The 17,502-nt window shown below is 41.7% G+C and overlaps 1 protein-coding gene across 4 annotated transcripts in view; it reads right to left on the reverse strand.

Moving 5' to 3' along the window:
- Positions 1 to 401: 401 nt before the first annotated feature.
- Positions 402 to 17,502, reverse strand: part of SLC22A16 (solute carrier family 22 member 16) — a 56,827-nt gene continuing 39,726 nt past the window's right edge. For all 4 annotated transcript variants that reach the window (XM_063097346.1, XM_063097345.1, XM_063097343.1 and 1 more), the window contains 4 exons: positions 14,376 to 14,503; positions 11,814 to 11,923; positions 7,875 to 7,974; positions 402 to 796 (listed from right to left, as the gene is read on the reverse strand). In XM_063097346.1, coding sequence (XP_062953416.1) covers positions 584 to 796; positions 7,875 to 7,974; positions 11,814 to 11,923; positions 14,376 to 14,503 — 551 coding nt within the window. In that variant the 3' untranslated portion in view covers positions 402 to 583. The remainder of the gene's footprint in view (positions 797 to 7,874; positions 7,975 to 11,813; positions 11,924 to 14,375; positions 14,504 to 17,502) is intronic.

The raw sequence follows: 17,502 nt of genomic DNA on the forward strand, positions 1-17,502 counted from the left end.
TATATTTGCACATTCAAGCCTTCTAGGCTCAGGGTGCAGGAAAGCAAGACATCTTTTTTTGTAGTTCTAGTTTTTTATGGTTTCATTATGAAGACAAACATTTTTTGACAGGGTATTTCTGAATAAGACTTGTATTTAGAGCTGTGATTTTCATAAGAGGGGTAAGAATATCAGAAATAAAATCTTCAAGGGGTTTTGTCAACAGACACACTCTCATGTGCCCACTTCCCAGCTGACAGTCCCTGGGGGGACAGGGAGGGATGGCACTGGTAGTGATGGAATTATGTGGTACCCCTCAGGCCTGTGTGGTGGCACAGTATGGGGGGAAAAGGTTGAGAATCAATGACACAGAAGAACAAATATGGAAAAAGATTTTGCAATAAGAAAGCAGTTTTCGAAAATAAGAATTCTCATCTTGGTTTTTATTTCTGTTACTTTTGCAAAACAATTGTTTTAAAACTCTCTTACAAAATTTTTTATAAAGACACATAAACAACATGTGGGAGATGAGAATAATATTCCTCTAATACAAAAGCATCCACATAAACAATATCTCAGGTGCTAGACAGCACATATGGCACGTTTATTCCTCAAGACTAGAGTCCCCGGGGTTAATCACTTCTACTTTTTCCAACCGAATATTATTAGTTGTGGGAAGTAATTTGCTTGAACTGCTATTGTTTTCTGACTTCAGTTTTGCAGCCTCCTCCCAAGTAGTTATCAGCGGTTTTCCGAGGGTTTCTGGAAGATTTACCGTTAGCACTCCACTCACAAAGGCCAAAATCCCAGTAAGCAACTAGAAGGAATTAAAAATAATAATAATGATGATAATAAGTGATACATGCAGAAAGAAATGTACCCTTCAGAGAATAATAATTTCTGAACCTTTTTCAGAGGGCAATAGAATTGAATTTGACAAAACAGATGTCATTGTTATTCCTTGGTGAGAAGTTTGGTTACTTATGCTGGGCTGGGAGTCCTTTATCTCATCAACTAGGCTTACTCTGATCATTCATAAATCCATTCATTCATGAACCACTGTGGAGCATCTACTCAATAAACGCCAACTGCTACCTGCATTATTATTCCTGCAGGCACCATCCTAGGAGCTGTGATCACAGAGAAAAAAAGACCCTGCCCCATTTTTCTAGACGCCAGAGTCTTGTGGAGGGGACAAGCAACTGAGTCCTGAGATGAGATTTAACAAGCAGAGACCGGCTCAGCGAACCCTGTCCCTGCCCCAATAATCAGTACACCATCAGCGTTCAGTAAAGGATGGGGATTGAATGAATGAATATATGTTTCAATGAACCAGAACCTACAGAATTTAGGGAGAGGGAAACCAAAGACAATAAAAATGAACTGCTACCTTGAGGGGGAGCCCATCAGATTTCCTACAAAATTCAGTACGATTTCTTTACAGATTGTGACACATAAAAGGCGACCTTTTAGACTAGCGCCAAGGTGTTTCCTTTTTAAAATGTAGGTCACATTAAAAATTAAAGCCTGCATATCTATTCTCTGTTGATCATTACGAAGATGTTGGGTGGTTTTTAGAACTAAATCTCTATACAATCCATAAAAATGTAATCCTTATGTAATTTAAATTCTATTAGCAAAAAACACTTGCTGGAAAGACCCATAAAAATAAATTAAGGTATGGTTTTTAGGATAAATCTACATACTTGGTACATTTACAGCCTCTGATAATGAGAATCATGAAACACACAGAGCAACTGCGAAGTGACGTGAGATCACACCCATAACAGTGAGACCTGGGAAAGAAGTTTTTCATTTTGTTTTGCAGAACACTGATAACCTAATTCTTAAAAATGCATGAGAAAGCGAACCTAGAAGTCTTAGTAGAATTTAAAGTGATATTCCAAAGGATTTTTAAAGGCTTTTTCTAGTGTCATAGCAGGTACATCCACTGATCTAGAAACCCTATGTCAGGGTCTGAAAAACACTGAATATGTTTAAAAGCAGAATAGAACCAAATGGAAGACCCAAGATGGGACTGAGGTTTTCTTCTTAGCTTGGTGGTAAGAATAGTCAGGCAGTAAACAAACCCATAACTCTCCATCTCCTCCCACCCCCTACGAACTCCAAACCAAACATCCCAACAAGCCCCCACCTCCCCACTGCCCCCTCTTCCTGGCCAGGGCGATCCCTTCATGCTCTCCAGATCCCCTCGCCTCTCACCTCCTCTTCAGAGGTCTCCCTCCATCAATAGTCCTCCCTCTTCATGTGCTTTTGACCTATTCCTCCCTGCTGGCTATTTTCCCCAAGTAAAAATAAAAGTTCCCAAGCCTTTTATAATCTCTGTACCACTCAGCCTCGGCACTTGCCACTTTCTACCTGTGTGACCTTAAGCAAGTTACTTAACTTCTCTGCTCCTCAGTTTCCTTATCTGTAAAATGGAAATAAGAATAGTACCTGCCTGAAAGGACTGTTGAGAGGATGAAATAAAATAATACATTTAAGGCACTTGCCTGGCCTGTGGTAAGCAGCCAATAAAGATGTTATCATTACTGCTAATACATCTTGAAAAACAAGATCTTCTTTAATGTTCTATCACTACTGCTGTTACATCTTCTAAAACAAGATGTCTCGGCCCACTCAGCTTGTGCCTTCTCACCCACCCTCTCCATCTCCCCGGCTCTCCCTGCCTCGTCTCTCCCTGGGGCCCGTCCTCTGCAGCCTGGCCCACTCCCACCACCCACTGAGGCTGCACTTCCTACACCACAGATCCCTAGCTGCCCAACCCAAGGGACACCTTCCTGTTCTGCTCTTTCCTCTCCTGCCTTCCTCACCTCCTCCCCTCCTCTCAAATTCCAGTCACCTACCTCCCTGGCTGTTCCCAGTATCTGCCACAGACCCCTCCTTCCACCACACCTTAAATGCCCCCAGGGCTCTTCAGTCCCCTAAACCTGTACCTCCAGGTGGGGCTGTCCCTTGAGCTCCAGACCTGTGAAAATACCTGGGTCCCTGGCCGTCCTGCAGACACCTCACACTCATCATACAATATTTAGTGCTCTGTCCTTCCTTATCTCAAGCCTGTTTCTCATCCTGGGACCCCTGTAGCCCTGAGAATGACTCCCCCCTCTCCACCACACCCAACTGGTCAACTTATAGCAGTTTGCTTTTATAGACTTTTATATTTTCTTTTTGTGTGTTCCAACTTATTGTTTTAAAAAATAGGTCCTGTAGACATGACTTTCCCATTCTTTCCTCTCCAAACAACCTTTCATCTGAATGTTCTTCTGTCCTGACCTCCTCTGACACTGATAGAGTTTGGATGTGTTGTCCCCACCAAAACCCATGTGGAAATCTGATCCCCAATGTGGCGGTGTTGTAAACTGATTGAGTCGTGGGGGCAGATTCCTCATGAATGGATTAATGCTCTCTCTGGGGGAGGGGGGATTAATGAGTGAGTTCTCGCTCTATTAGTTCCCACAAGTGCCGTGAGCCATCCTGCTATAGGGAACAGCATGGGAGCCTGAGGAGTGATATCCCTTGTCCTGCAGGCTACAAGGAGGTCCCGTGTGTGTGGCACAGCTCTGTGGAATTTCTTATTTGTTCACCTTTGGTTGCTTGACAAGGCTTCCCAGAATTAAACAGCCTAAACTTTTGGCTTAGTATGGCTTTGGGAAATTCCCTGGAGTTTCTCAAAGGACGTGTTAAAATACATCCAAATTAACTGGTTTATTTAAAGGGCATTGTCGGTACTAAAGGTGTTTTTGATGCATGTTCCCAGTATGGGTTGGCTCCATTTAATTTTGCTGTTAATCTTTTTTGTTAGTGATGTGTGCATGGACCCATTGTGGCTGTGGTCATGCTCTTGTACGTGTGGAATGAAGCTATTATGTTGGATTTCTATCCACATCCCCCAGGGAGGTGGTGGGTCCGAGTGCTGTGGTGTTTACAATGATCTGATCATTAACCAGTTACAGATTTCTTTGTTTTCCCCATTCCCACAGTTTCACTTGACTTACCAAGAGAACATGTTGTTTCCCTAGTAATAATAAGAATGATATAGTGTGTTTTTGTTAGTTTGAGTAGAATCATTTAACTTTTCACTTTGTCCCCTGTGCTGTTCTCGGAGTCTATTGGCAGGGAAATAAAAGGTATAAACATTGTGATTTTGATTATAAATTAAAATGATCAATATAGAGTAAAGCAATATTAAATTGTTAACCATAACTAATCAATGTTATTAAAATCAAGTATAATAAGTAAGATTTTAAAAGGGTTAAATTGTAAGTTAAGAAGGTTAAGAATTATAGTTTAAACTAAAAGTCTGATGCTCTTTAAAGCCAAGCATGCTGCTATTGTATAGTTTCCTGGCCATGAGCCACAGGCTTTGGGGTGAACTATGGATGCATGAGTAGGTGTTTTTGTCACAGCATGAGTGCCTTGGAACGTTTTGACCTTTCTTTTTCAATAGAAACAAAATAAAAAATGTTTTGATTAAAAGATAAATCAATGTGTAAAAGATTAGGTAAAAACATATAAATAAAACAAGATTCATGTGGCCGTTGTCCACACTTGCACTAGACACTTGTGGTCCACCTTTTCCTTTTTTCCTCATCCTATTCCACACCACCTATTCAGGTCCAACGAATCCTGCGGAGCTGGTCTCCGGCACACAAGAGTTGTTTGTTTACTCTGGCCATGTCATCTGCTTGTACCTGCTGGCTGCCTGCCACTTTCTGCCATGAGTAGAAGCAGCCTGAGGCTCTTGCCAGATGCAGCTGTCCCATAATGGTAAGCCAAATAAACCTCTGTTCTTTATAAATTACCCAGTCTCAGGTATTCTGTTATAGCAACATAAACAGACTAATAGAAACATCCTTGCTTATCTTTCCAGACATCTCCTGACTCCCCACAACCCACCCTAGATGTTAGCAATAATGCTTGCTTGCGTCTAAACCCAAACTGGCCGTGTTCCTTTTCCCCTCTGAGCCTTTGCTTTTCTGTTCCCTCTGCCTGATATTCCCATCTCTCCTTCCCACCCAGGTGACACAATGTTACTGATCCCTCCAGGTACAGATTAAAGCCCCCTCCTCCAGGAAGCCTCCCCTCTGACCCTAGCCTGGCTTGGTAGCCCTGTCCTGCAGCCCCACAACCCCAGCATTTCCCCTCTGCAGCCCATCTCCACAGCTTGTGATGGTCAGCTCTTCTGCCTTCCCCACCAGACTAGACATCTCTCTAGACAGAAGCTGTTTTGCTCATCTATGATCCTTAACACCTAGCAGCGTGGTTAGTTCAAAATCAACACTCCATAATTCTTTGCCAAATAAGTTTATGAGCACAAAAAAAAAAAAGTGAACCCAGTGTCCACCTTTTTTAGATTACTAGAAAATAATGATTGATAATAAAAGCATCAGAATGAATGATTTTCATGTGCCTTTTTTCAAAAGAGAAAATACAAACTTATCTTCTAGTGTTTCCATTCCTCAAAATGAAAACGCTGGCTCTTTTTTTTCTTTTTTTACTCGTTAAAAGCAATAGGAAACATCCATTACATCCAAAGGAAACACAATGGAAATATACAAGACCCCGGTGACAAAAGCAGTCCTGGAAGAGGGGACAGGGGCGCTCAGGGTCAGGGTGGAGAGGAGCTGACTGAACGCACGCCCTTTTGTACTGTCTGTTTAACCTTATGTAAAAGGTGGCAGAGCATGGTATTTGGGTTCGAATCCCAGCTCTGTCACCTTTAAGGTGTGTAACCTTGGGCTAATACTTACTTCTGTACATTAGTTCTTCATCTGTAAAATGGGAATAACAATAGCATCTGCCTTATATGAAAACTAATTTACGTAAAGCAGATAAAATAGAGCCTGTTGAAGCATCTGTTACAGAAATCCTTTTAAAAGATAATCTTTAGTTGATTTTAGTCAACTCATAGCAGTTTGCTTTTATAGATTTTTATTTCTTTTTGTGTGTTTCAACTTACTGTTTTAAAAAACACCTTTGCATTTTTATCTTTTTTTTATATGCTAGCACAAATTAGATGCTTCTAGAAGAATCCATGCCCTAAAAAGGGTGGTGAACTCTCCAAAAACACCTCCCTGCGCAGCCTATACTATTTCCCAGCCTCAGAGTCAGCCCGTGAAAGAGTCGGCATCCTAACACCCCACTGAAGCAGACTTTACTGAGCTCCTGCTACTGGGACGTGGGAGACGGTCATGCTAAGTCACTGATTCCCAAAGGGCAGGATGTGTGTACAAGGCAACTCTAGGTGCTACCAAACACTTTGTTTTATTACTTGTGAGATTATGTTAGCATGTTTAGGAAAACATACAACTAGTATGACACCCATGATTTCATTGATACTATGGTCTAGGGCAGAGCTAATTTCAAAGCACCAATCTAGTTGACTGAAAATATTAAGTGAATTACAGCACAGAAGGCACACAAGGTGAGGGACATGTTTGGCTTTGTGAGGATGCAAAAAACCCTACCCTGCAAGAGCTCAACGGTCTAACTGGGGAGACAAAGACACACATGCAATTAGTAAAGCCAGGCTGTGGTGTGGAGGTAAAATGGTCACATGCCAAATGCTTCACATGCATGGGAAAGGAAGAGGTCGGGTCACTGGATCTGAGGGTACTTCTTGGAAGGAGGACACTTGGAAGGATACTTAAAGCATATGAGGGCGTTCGGGAGATGAGAGAGAGGAGCATTCTCTGTGAAGGACTGTTTAGGCAGAGGCATGGCAGGGGAGTCGGCAGGGACAAGGACAGGGAGGAGGCAGGAAGAACTGCAGTCGGGGGTAAGTGTGGGGAGGGGGCGATGCTGTGTGAGGAAACAAAACGGAAGATGGGCAGCGGGTCAAAAGCTGAGTTTGGATTTTATTCTGGAGGTGACAGGGTGGTTGGGTCACAGTTGTGGTGCTGTTGTCATGGGGTGGGGGTGATGGAGGGCAGGGAGAAGACCTGGGAGGCAGGAGGTGATGAGTTGAACTGGGACAGAATGGAAGGATTCAATGACTAATGGCTTGGAGGGAGAGGGGGAAAGAACAGGGCGAATAAAAAGCTGATGTTAAAATGTCCAGCTTGAGGCCGTTGACTTATCCTTAAGCAAAAGTGGGAGACAGGAGGAGGGAATTTAAGCTGCTAGCCTGTTCTGCTAAGGAAATGTGGAGTTTATTGTAAGACATCCAGGGGAGAACATGCATGACACTAGTGGATACCTTGGTCTACAGCTTGCAAGAGAGGCCAGAACTCAGGAGAGGTGACTCATGCAGGGAGAGGGGAGGAGGGCCAGTATGGAATCGTGGAGAATGGGTCTATTTATGGGCAACAGAAAAAGAAAGAGGTGACAGTAAAGAAGATCAGAGAGAACAGCCTAGAGAGAGCAACAGCAAAGAACCTGGGGAGGGAGCCGGGAGGAGGAGAGAGAGGCCAGCACATCTGCACACTGAGCACAGCTGCTCTGTCTCTTCATCACCCTGACACTGCTGGAGCCAGAGGCTGCAGGAGGACATCCCTGCCCGTGAAGAGCCCCTTGGGTTTCAGATCAGCCGAGACAAGAGGGCTGGGCCATGGGTGGGGGCAGAGGCACTGAGAGGGGACACAGACCAGGGCTGGCCTTCCCACAGTCCTGGTCTCATGGAAAGGGTGAGGAGAGGCCCTTTTGTGGCAAGCAGAGATGTAAGGAACAGCTCAGCAGCGGCAGAAAGTAACCAACACACAACAAAATAGCAGCCAGCAGCTACTTACCCACAGGTGAGCTGTTTGTCCTGCTTCTACAAACCCCCTCCCCCACTATTAAATTGTAAATTGGCTTCCAAGAAATAAAAATAGAGGAAGCAATTAGCTACTCTGCCTCTCTGCTCTCTTAGGAAGGCTCTAGAAACTGATGAACACCTGTGGTATGAAGATCCAGGAGCTGACCAAGGACAAGGATAACGGGGCCAGGATGCTCGCCACCCGGCACACCATGCTGCCGCTTCCCACCGCCAGAGACCTGCAACGGGAGGAGCAGTGGAGCTCATGAGGCGTGGAGCCCTGCGACTTCTTCCTGCAGCCCCTCCCGCCCTCCCAAAGCGAGAACCGAGGTTTCAGGGATTGCCCAAGATCTGCACCTGCATTCTGTGAAACAGTGGTGTATGCACGCGTGCAGATAATTCAAAACCATTCTTCATCACCTGTGCAGATGAGGCCCTATGTACGAGGGTACTTCAAAAAGTTCATGGAAAGATTAGTTATTACCTTTTAATTCCATTTTCCCACAAACTTTTAAAAGTACCCTCCTACATTGAACCAGCAGGAGTTTTGTTTGGGGTAAGGAGTGATAATTTGAGAGAACAAAATATCTGTATATCTGTGGACTGTTCTATTTCAATTCTTAAAAGTCAAGCAATATCTTAATGTGCTTTTCTTTAAAGGTTTCTTAAAGAAAACTTACAGAATGTCGGTTAGTAAGGAAAGACAGTGCTTTTATTGTGAATAAGTACCTCTTTAAGTACAATGGTGCTTCATCTTTTCTGGGTCACACACATTTATAAGTAACTGATAAAAAGAATGACACTCTTCTGAGAAAAAGTTTCACATAAGCAAAGTCTTCCATGCAATGTTTGGGTGTTCAGGGAACCCATAGAGTTTGTTAAAGATCCCCTATATTAAATATTCATATGTTGGGGCCGAGCCTGTGGCGCACTCGGGAGAGTGCGGCGCTCTGAGCGCAGCAACGCTCCCGCTGCCGGTGCACTCACTGGCTGAGTGCCGGTCACGAAAAAGACAAAAATAAAAAAATTAAAAATTAAAATTAAAAAATGTTAAAAAAATGAAAAAAATTAAATAAATAAATAAATAAATAAATATTCATATGTTGGATTCTTTTTTTTTTTTTTTTGAGGGCATGTACCCACAGTTGTCAACCAACCAAACTAAAAAAGGGGGGGGGTCTTAAAAAATACTATCATATCCATAATTATGATACATACTGTGTTGAGAGTCTAATATTTGCCAGGCACTGGATGGGTCTTATTCAATCTGGATTTGGAACTGGGGAAACCTGCAGCTTCTCCTGGCTGGGCAGAAATTCATCCAAAAGGCCAGAAGAGCCCCACAGGACATGGCAAAGATATTCTCCCTGACTGAGTGCTTTTCTCCGTGGGTCAGCCACAAGAGAGCCCAGAGCCATGACCTGAATCGACAAGTGCACAACTCTATTGCAGAAAGCTAGTCCTCTGTTGTAACCCCATAAGTGCTAGAATGCAATTTATTAATTTGCCTGTCTGCCACTGTACATCTGCACAGTGTTGCCACTTCCATGGTATGATCTGAGAGGAGTCCAAAAAGCCCTTGCCCCAAAATAACTTCTGCTACTCTGCTAGTAAAGCTCTACTGTTAGCAGGTCATCCCTTGCTAATGTTAAGCTTTGCCTCCCATGAAAATTCTCATGTATTTCAGTGAAAGGGCCAAAAGATATGAATCTGAGTTCTGATCAGCCACTGACAACCATGTGCCTTTGGCCAAGACCTTAACGCTATCTGAGTGTCAGCTCTACAATCTGTAATATAGAGGCCATGATATCAACCTCAAGAGAGTTGCTCTGAGTATTAAGGAAGACAATGAGTATAAAAGGAAGATGTATTTATTATTAGATTGCTCTTCCCCCAAGCACTCTGAGTGACTTCCTCTGAGGAGAAATATGGGGAAAAGAAGAAAAGCCCACCTCTATCCTCAGACAACTGGGCTAGCTGACAATTGCATGAGGAGCTATTCCTCTGCTATTCTATATCCCTGGTCACATATTAATCTGATCAACTTTTTCTTAGATTTATACCTGTCTACCTATTCTATCTATCTATCTATCCATCCATCCACCCACAGCCAACACAAATGTATTTACCGATACTCATGTGCACATGGCTGTCCTGGCATTTCAGCAGCCTGCTGTGCAGGCATGGTTAATTCTTAGAGAAGGACTTAAGTTCTTGACTAATGGATGTTCCAGGTCCTACATCCCTCCTGCTTATGGAGACAAGGAGGAAACACTTATGGTCTGGCGTTATAGGAACTTATCTCTACAGAAAGTCGTTTGACTTTCAGAACTGTAACACATGGCAAATAATAAACTCCTAATAAGGGTGAACCTACTAGGTGAGCAGTTAGATTTTTTAAAAACCAATTTCCTATGGAAAAAGCCTAATACCAGGTTCTTGTTTACTTATTTGCTGCCATTAAGGTTGGGTCTTTAATAGGCTAAGAGGGTTGGCTGGTTAGCTCAGTTGGTTAGAGCGTGGTATTGTAACACCAAGGTCACGGGTTCAGATCCCCATACTAACCAGCCACCAAAACCAAAAAACAACAACAAATTTTAATAGGCTAAGAAATTATCCAGCCTCACTAATATTGTCACCTAGAAAATAAAGCCTTCTATTTGATAAAGCAGGTGGTACTTGGAGGATTTGGGGGAGGGCCGTCAATAGGAAACTATTGTAAAACTTCACAGAGGGAAATCTGGAGCACAAACCTCTCATCGCACCAGTATGACCCTAATCACTATTTAAACTTTAAAATATGAGATCATTTTACAAAGAAAGAGCCAAAAAGTTGGATGGAAAATTGGAGAAAGGATCCGTTAACGTTATACCTGGGGTCCCAGCTGTGTGTCTTGCACCAAAGGCTTGATTTCTCTGATTTCAGTTATCTCATCAGAGGGGCTGCAATAAGAACTGTGGTTTTCAAAGGATGCTCTAGTGATGTGGAGGTTATGCTGCAGCCCTCTGGAGCAAAGGGGGGTGGACTACAGACCCCCCAACAGAGCTTCTACAAAGTACTTCAGTCCTTCTCTTCACCACATAAAGTGTTTACAAGTAAAATTCATTTGAAAAAACATTTAAAAGGCTTGGAAGTGCCTAAGGTTCCCGATCAGTGGTACTTATGTCAAAGATGGCAGGTGGAAATTCAGAATCATCTGCAGACTTGTTAAAAATCTTGAGTCTCATTCTTGGAGTGATTGAGCAGGTCTGGTGCGGGGGCCCGAGACTGGTATTTTTAATCCAATGCCTTGGGGATTCTGATGAGCTGCCAGCTTTGGGAACCTCCAGATGAGGTGATCTTTTCAGGGAGCCAATGACTATTGATGTAATGGGCTGAATTGTGTTCCCCCAAAATTCAAATGTTGAAGTCCCAGCACCCAGTACCTTAGAATGTAACAGCATTTAGAGATAGGTCTTTAAAGAGGTTATAAGTCAAAATGAAACCATTAGGGTAGGGCCCTAATCCAATATGGATGGTGTCCTCATAAGAAGAGGAAGAGACATCAGGGGTGCACACAGAGGTAAGGTCATAGAGGACACATCAAGAAGGTGCCATCTGCAAACTATGGAGGGAGGCCTCAGAAGAAACCAAACCTGCTGACACCTTGATCTTGGACTTCTATCCTCCAGAATCGTGAGAAAATAAATTTATATTTTTAAGCCACCCAGTCTGTGGTATTTTGTTATGGCAGCCCTAGTAAACTATTACAACTGACACCTGAACATGGAAAGATGCATCCTGAGAAAATTTTCCTTTAGTCATATGGACAGCCAGTGGAACTCTATTGTATTTGGGATTTAAGATGGTTTTAGAGGAATAGAGTGTTATTTCAAAATAATTTATTTAATATCCTTGCTAATGAGGTATAGACAAAGCCTGAGATTCAGAATTAGCATCATCATGTAATTTTTTCATATTTCAGAGTTCCAGATAACTTCTAAGTAAAGAGAGCACTTATACATAAAGGCCAAATATAATGAAATGACACATAAATGAAAAATACATGAAAACAAGAGAAAAATAAGTAGCCCTCACCTTACAACAGTTGGATACAGCTCTGCTGTATAAAGATAAATGAGGCCAAACACGGACCCAATGGCAAACTTTGCAGCCATAGTAACCATCACAATCCAAACATGGTTATCCTGAAAAAAAAATTCACAAGATAGACTATCATAAACAGTATTTTTGAAAAGAAAATATAAAATCTTCAAAATTATTACTTAAAACTTTCTACTCCCTTCAGTATTTTTCAGAATGATGAAGAGTTTTATTTTTCTATTTGAATTTATTTTGTTAAATGGTCTGCAGAAGCTTTCCATCTTTATGAAATTTGGAGGCAAGTGTTACTGTGCCTCACCCCCACACAGTCATGGAGGGTTTGAACTGGGAAATAAGAGAAGCCTGTTGGAAAGGCAGCTTTGGAATGAGACTCGCCCAGACAGCGCTGAGTGAACCAGTGACTGACCCACTCCTGCAACTGATCCAGCAGAATGAACCAAGGAGCCATGAAAACAAATTGTGCCCTTTGCCGCAGTAATCGTAGGCTTACAAATTATCTTTAGAAGATAATTTTAAAATGATAACTGAACTATTACTACAGACATTTTTTTTTTGACTGATACATTCCTCAGCAGCAAAACCTCTCAGAGTCTCCAACCTGTTTCTTCTCTGCTGTCCCTAACGTCCCACTTCTGGCAGTGCCTAACAAAGACTGAAATCTTCTCTCTCCTCCTGCATTTGCCCCTGGATGTTGAGACTCAAGGTGACCTTGGGGTCCATGTGTTAAGGATGGCAGTGCCTCCGTCACCCTGCATCCCTGAATGACTCCATGGAGCTAGACAACCCCTCACCATGCCCACTGCAGCCAACCAGTACACCCACATTGAACTTTCTATGAGCAAGAAATAAACATCTATTATGTTAAGTCACTGAGATTTAGGATGCCTCTCTTAAAGCAGCTAGTCGTATCACCTTAATTACTATTATAGACAATATTTGTTGAATAAGTTAGTGTGATTTTAAAAAATAATTTGTATTGTGTTGACATTGCCATTTGGGGAGAAATTTTATTAGAGGGGAGAGATTTGTGGTTGCGGGTTAGTGCTTTCTTTCTAGAAATCATCAGCCACTTTCCTGTCTTCCCCATTACTGCAAAACTGTTCTGGGGTTCCCTTAAATCTTCACCAGCTCAAAGGCAGCTGCCATCAGCTCAACTAATGTAACTCCAGACTACTTCTTAAGAGGTATAGATGAAGTTCCCTCAAATTGGCAAACCTCCTTGTCCAGACTAGTTTTATTGCATTCATACTAGCTGTATATCAATCACCTGGAAATTTCAGTTACATAAAACATTTAGTTCACCAACTCTAATAATTAAGTGTTACTATAAAAGGAAGCTTAAATTAAATTTCAAACAATAAGCAAAGTTTAAAATGTTTTGCTCTAAATGTTGATAGACTATTAATAATTATACAATCTCTGGAGAATATTATATAAAGTATTTTAAAATATTGTTATCGTAATATTTTCCAAATCTGGAATTAAAATACAGGTTCTGATAACATTTTTTCAGGGAACAGGGGAAGCAATTCTGGATGCCAAGGTATTCTGGGGGATGTAGTTTGCCAAAGAACAGGAATGTGCAAGTCATTTCAGTAGTATATAGCAGCGTTTCTCACTACGAAGCTGCATTTTTAAAAGCAAGCTCTTCAGGGGATTTATGCATTCCAGAAATTGGAAACTTCTAATCTACAGCAATGAAAAACTGGAAAAATACTGAATATTTGACTCATTATAACCTTCAGAAGTGTCTGTGGCTCCCACCCTCATTCAGGTTTCTGGTCACATGTCACCTTCTCTGAGAGGCACATCACCCACCACCATCCTAAAGAAAACAGCATACATGCATGCCCTCTCTGTCTCTCTCTGTAATTCACACACACACACACGCACGCACACACGCACGCACGCACACACACGCACACACACTCACGCACACACACACGCACGCACGCACACACACACACACGCACGCACACACACACACGCACGCACGCGCACACACGCACACACACTCACGCACACACACGCACACACACACATGCACACACACAGTCATCCTCCATCCCTCACCCTGTTTTGTGTTTCTTCATTACACTTACGGAAACATGATTCACTGTGTGTCCCTGGCATCTGGCCCATAATAGATGCTGGATAAATCTTTGTTGGATGAATAAATGAATGTATTCAATATGATAATAATCACTGGAAGGTGTGAGCGACTTTCCACATACAAGATTATTCTGTTTACCAAATACCACACTGGCCATCTCTGGGAAGTGGAATTAGGGTTTGTTTGCCTTTTTTTTTTTTACGTTTCTTTTTTTTTTCCTTAAATTTCCTACAATAAACATATATTGCTTATATGACAGAGAAGGAATAATTTCTTAAAGAAACATATTTTTAAATATTATGTATATACTTGTCCATATGTCTGAAACGATCTTCCTATTTATTGTAATAAGCTAAAAACCCTCCCATCAAACTGTCATAGTATAACTAACCGTTCCCTAAATAAAACAGAAAACAACTCACCTGGGGGATCACCATAATCACACCACAGGACACTGAACTGAAGAAAAGGGAGAAGACCATCATATTTCTTCTCCCCACACTGTTTATCCCGATGCACACAAAGACGTAAGCAGGAATTTCCACTATACCTGTCATTGAGCAAACAGGCCCTCTATAAGGCTTGGCACCCAAATGCACAAGGGACTCCCCCTCCTAACCCACCACCCAAAAGGAATGATCAGCCCTCTCCCTGCTTCCAGGGACCTTTAAGAGCCATCTAAGACCTGCCTGAGAGGCAGCAAGCTCTACCACTTGTAAACTCACCAGAGCAAGGACGGGCATTTCCTGTGAAAAGCACTAGTGCTCACGTAATCTGCCTAGCACTGACACCTGTCCTGGGGATCTTATCCTCTACTAGGCTGGCAGCTCCCCAAGACACAGCATGGTGCCTGGAGGACAGGCCTGTTGAATGAATAAATAAGTAAATTAATAGACAACATTGATCATTTCTGATCTTTGGTTTCTTATGCTTGGCAGGACCAGGGGAAATTTTCGTATCAATAATTTCAATCTTAGAAACTGTTAAAGGAAAATCAAAATGGAGGCCATAGTTTAGATAGACCCCAAGGCCAGCCACCTGCAACCACTAACCTAAAGTTAGGTCATCCTGATTTCCCTAATTTATCTCTAATCATAAACAAACACAAAACATAAGATTTACGTCCTTATCAGCAAGATTCATTGAAATTAATCCAATCAGCTATAGACAAATCAGCTTAAATAGCTCTACTTGACCTAAAAAGAAAGTTAATGTAGAACAGCAAATCACACAAAAAAGGTCAAAATACTTCCTCCTTTATGCCTTATAAATGGTGCTATAACTGCTGTAAGGTGAGCTTCTTACCAATGGGTTTGAGGTCTCCCAGTTAGCAAACTATTCTTTTGTATGCACAATAAACTTTCAAATTTTTTAAAATTTAATCTGATTTTATTCTTGACAAAACTAAAATAAGAAAGTTCAGTATCAACTAGGTACATAAACTAATGACAACCACTTGATATATTTTAAACCTAAAATTCAAACATTCTTAAATCTAATACAAATCACCTACAAAACAGGAACTTTGTCTTGGACATTTTTTTTTACTCCTCTACAGCAAGGGGGGGGAAAAGCTAAATTCATAAATCTATAAACCAAATGACTTAAAAATCTTTCCCTTGTAGAGCCAAAGTTTGAATCTTAGATCCAGAACGACAACAACAAAAAGCCTTATAACTATCAGCCAGAACCAGACAGGGAACAAGAAAGAAGATCTCAGAAAAAACTAAGCAAATTCAACAATCTCCTTTGGGAAACTTTCACTGTTTACCAGCCCAGCTCTTCCCCATAATTAGCAGTTCCGTAATCTCTCTGCCCTCTACAGTTTGCCTAACCTCAAGGACATGACCTACTACTGCCTTTTAGAAGTGACGTGCATTTGTCCATTCAACTACGGAATGTGACACGCACCCAGAGAGGCAGGTCTGGGTCTACATGACTGACACAGCTTCTGAACACATCACAGGGGATGAATACATATTTTCCGAGTGAAGATTAGCACATCAGAAATTAAACTCAGTTGCAGCTGCTCAAGAAAGAACTGGCTTGGAAAAGGCAAACCTTAACATTCAGAGCCTCATTGAAGAGGTCTCCTTTGCCATCATTAACTGAAAAATACACGGCTCTGGAGGAAATGCCTCCCTGTTCACACAGGCTGCCGACAGGTCCATACCTGTGGTCCAGGACAGTATGTACATCTATTACTTTCTTTTTTTTTTTTTTTTTTTAAGAGTTTATCAAGCACTTCTCAAGATCAAATAAGACTGCGATCCTCAAAAGAGCCTCGCAGGAGTAGGCCTCCATTATTATCCCCACTTTACAACTAAGATAAAATCATTTAAGCCAGAGGAGTAGGTGACAGCTCAGGGAGTGGAAGCAAGGACTTCAGGAAGCCAAGGCCCCTTTCCAGCAGCCCCATCCCCACCCAGCCCTCCCCTCCCTCCATGTCTGGCTCAGGGCTTTTCCTCATCCTGGACTGTGTGCTGGGCCACCAACCAACTTCCTGGAGTCTTGCCAAGCTGGGCAGCCATTTGAAATGGCTGAAGAAAAGTTTAAAGCATGCTACACCAGTTTTTCTTGAGTTGGTGTTTCAGAATACTGATACTACATCCAATTTTTGGCTTGACTGTGTCTGGAATATAAACGGTGCAAGCAAGGAGGTCCAGCCCTTTTTGAGGACAATATGCTATAACTTTCTTTATTTTGTAATATATCCTCTCTCTAATCACTCAGACTCCATTCCTCCCCTCTCGCCACATAACCCCAAAGGAATGTCTTTAAACCTAAAAGTAAAACATTCTTCTCAATGCATTTATCACCTACAAATGGCACAAAACCAGAGCTGAAATTCCCGCCAGCCCAAACCATCTCAGGAGATAAAAATTTGTTCAAAACTTCACAGCAGAGAAGTATTGACTAGAAGCACCTGACAGTAAGATTATTAATGGGAAGGATAATGACGTGAAAAATCCGAAATAGTAGATAATAGAAAACCATGTTTGTTTATCTTTGGAAATATTTGGATATTTATGACATTGCCCAGTTTCTTGAGAATGTATATCTCCATTAAAATTGAGAAACGATATCATGAAGCTCTGAACCTCCAGCTTTCCTAAGCTTCCCCATGCACTCTCTCCCCACCTGATTCCCCTTCCATCTACTGCTGCTGTAGGAACACTGTGTCATTCCTCAAACTGACTCATCGAATGGGTGTGAAGTCAACATGGGCTCTTTCTACAAACTTCTTAGTTTGCCCAAAAAAGAGTAAAGGGGTGCTTTTTTTATTAAAATGACTTCTTTCATAATTCCTTCTAAGCTTTAACAAAAACAGGTACATTATCGGAACACTTTAATGAGAAGGGATGATATCTATGCATAAAAATTGAAAAGCATGATTTTCTGAGAATAATGTAAAATACAAACAGCCTACACAGAAATAACCAGGAGTTAGGATTAGATGGATAAATACTGATTTCCATTATTTCTCTCATGTTTAGTTGAAATTTGGTTTATACTAGGAGTAAAGTCTCAAGCTATCTAAAACCATTT

The sequence above is a fragment of the Cynocephalus volans genome, chromosome 5, assembly GCF_027409185.1.
Source record: "Cynocephalus volans isolate mCynVol1 chromosome 5, mCynVol1.pri, whole genome shotgun sequence".
NCBI lineage: Eukaryota > Metazoa > Chordata > Mammalia > Dermoptera > Cynocephalidae > Cynocephalus > Cynocephalus volans.